At 40.6% G+C, this 2,025-nt stretch overlaps 1 protein-coding gene across 1 annotated transcript; it reads left to right on the forward strand.

Moving 5' to 3' along the window:
* Positions 1–788: 788 nt before the first annotated feature.
* On the forward strand, positions 789–1,199 carry LOC140182180 (uncharacterized). The gene has a single exon (XM_072228310.1). The coding sequence runs from the start codon at positions 789–791 to the stop codon at positions 1,197–1,199; it is 411 nt and encodes a 136-aa protein (XP_072084411.1).
* Positions 1,200–2,025: the final 826 nt, after the last annotated feature.

A 2,025-nucleotide genomic window follows, 5' to 3' on the forward strand; every position in this document is an offset into this window, starting at 1 on the left:
CCCGAGCGGAAGATGGTTTATTGGACTTTTTAGTTCAGCAAAAGATTAAAGATCGGGACGTATCTCTGTGTCCAAGGTGTAATGTTATTTTTCATGCCGAAGCAGCGGCAATTTTTGAAAAGGAGAGAATGAAGAAAGAATTAGCTCACAGAGAAGAGTAGGCGCATCAGAGATAGCCGATTCGGCGCATAGAGGGTCAGAGTTCCAAGGCTCCTCAACAAAGTGTGACTACACCCTTAAGCCGATCTTAGGCTATGGGTGTCCAGTGGATTCGGAACTGTCAGGAGTTCCAGAAGCAGGATGCTCTATATCGACGCAACCCACAGTGGGGTCATCAGGGACCTCCTCAAAATCGATATCCCTACTATCGTGGTTGAGCCAGAGGGTATCCGAGAGGCAGAGGAGGTAGGAGAAACTTCAATCAAAATAAAAAGCCTTAGGTGGAAGTAAGCAAGGGGGCAACCCATTCTGTGCATTCCCAAATTATCTTTCCTTCTGATGGAGAGACTTGTCCAAAGGGAATTCCATCTCCTGCAAAAATGGAAAAAGGCAAAGCAGTAGCTCAATCCTCAGGGGTCGATAAAAACAAAAAAATTGATGTCGATGAAGAATATTTCGAAGAAGGGGATGATGACATGATCGGAACGATTTCAATCATTCCGACCGAGTATCTGGGAGAATATGAAGGTGACCCAGATGAAGATTATGATATGAATGATGATGAAGCTTTTTCTTTCATCCGAATTGAAGATGAGCCGGGGTATTTTCTTTGACCTACTGAAAAACAAATGTCTCATCTCCGTCCGCTTCATATAACCACCACTTTGAGTGGAATCAAGGTAAACAAAGTCTTGATCGATGGTGGGCCAGTAATAAGTCTTTTGCCTAAAAGGATGTTAATGAAGGTGGGGAAACATCCTGATGATTTGGTTCCCACAAATATTGTTGTGACGGACTTTAGTGGGGCTTTGTCTCCGGCAAAAGGACTGGTCACTTTGATTGTAAAGGTTGGCTCATCTGAGCGAAACACAGTGTTTGTGGTGGTTCCATCAAATGCAAGTTATAATGCTTTGCTGGGGCGAGACTGGATCCATGGTGTGGGAGCCGTACCTTCTACTGTACACCAAAGTGTTCTTCTTTGGATGAAGGATGGCAAGCCTGAAGTCATTAAGGTAGATTCGAACCTCTATGTCGAATAGCTGCATATTGATTTCAGGATGTATAATCCTAAGTTGAAGCCTTTGAATGTTGATAGGACACTAAACTCTTATAATTGTGAAGGTTGCTATTTGTCCTCGGAAGGTTTATCTATGAAGCTGCGTTACCCAGAGTTGGATTTTACTCCAACTGGTTGGGATTGTCTCCCTTGAAGATCTTCAGGAGGGTTGCTCTATGGACCAGGTTGAGGAAGTTTTCGATTACTTGGTAACTCTGCATAATTATTTAAATAATTGTCTTTCTGTAGGAAATAAAGATGATTCTTCTGATGAGATAGAATCACTTAGGGTTCAAAGTTCTTTTAATGATAATTGTATCAACTCGATATCTTCAGTCGAGTTTAGTCATCGTTTACTTGTTCCTTATTTATGTAACGGAAGTGATGTTGTTGGCCGAACTGCTGGTTTAGTGGCAGAGGCGCATTGTATTGAAAATTGAAGTAATTTCAGTTTAATAAATGATCAAGTTCATCCTACTCCCAATGAGTCTATTGATTTTTCTTTTGATTGCATCTATGATCTCGAACCTTTGGGTTTCGAAAAATATTCAGTAAAAGATGATAATCATTTCAAAGGATTTGAATCTCAAGATCCCTTAAAAGAAATTAATCTGGGGACTCTTGATGATGTTCGAATTACATATATTTGTAAAGATCTTGTCGATCCTTTTCGAACTGAATTTTTCCATCTTTTACATGAGTTTAAAGATTGTTTTGCTTGGGATTATCATGAGATGCCTGGTCTCGATCGTTCTCTAGTAGAACATCAATTAGCATTGAAACTAAATGCTCGACCTGTGAAGCAAACC

The sequence above is a fragment of the Arachis hypogaea genome, chromosome 19 (genome assembly GCF_003086295.3).
Source record: "Arachis hypogaea cultivar Tifrunner chromosome 19, arahy.Tifrunner.gnm2.J5K5, whole genome shotgun sequence".
In the NCBI taxonomy this organism is placed as follows: domain Eukaryota; kingdom Viridiplantae; phylum Streptophyta; class Magnoliopsida; order Fabales; family Fabaceae; genus Arachis; species Arachis hypogaea.

Coding starts and splice junctions, on each gene's coding strand:
- LOC140182180 (XM_072228310.1), top strand. CDS start 789: ATGTCTCATCTCCGTCCGCTTCATATAACCACCACTTTGAGTGGAATC.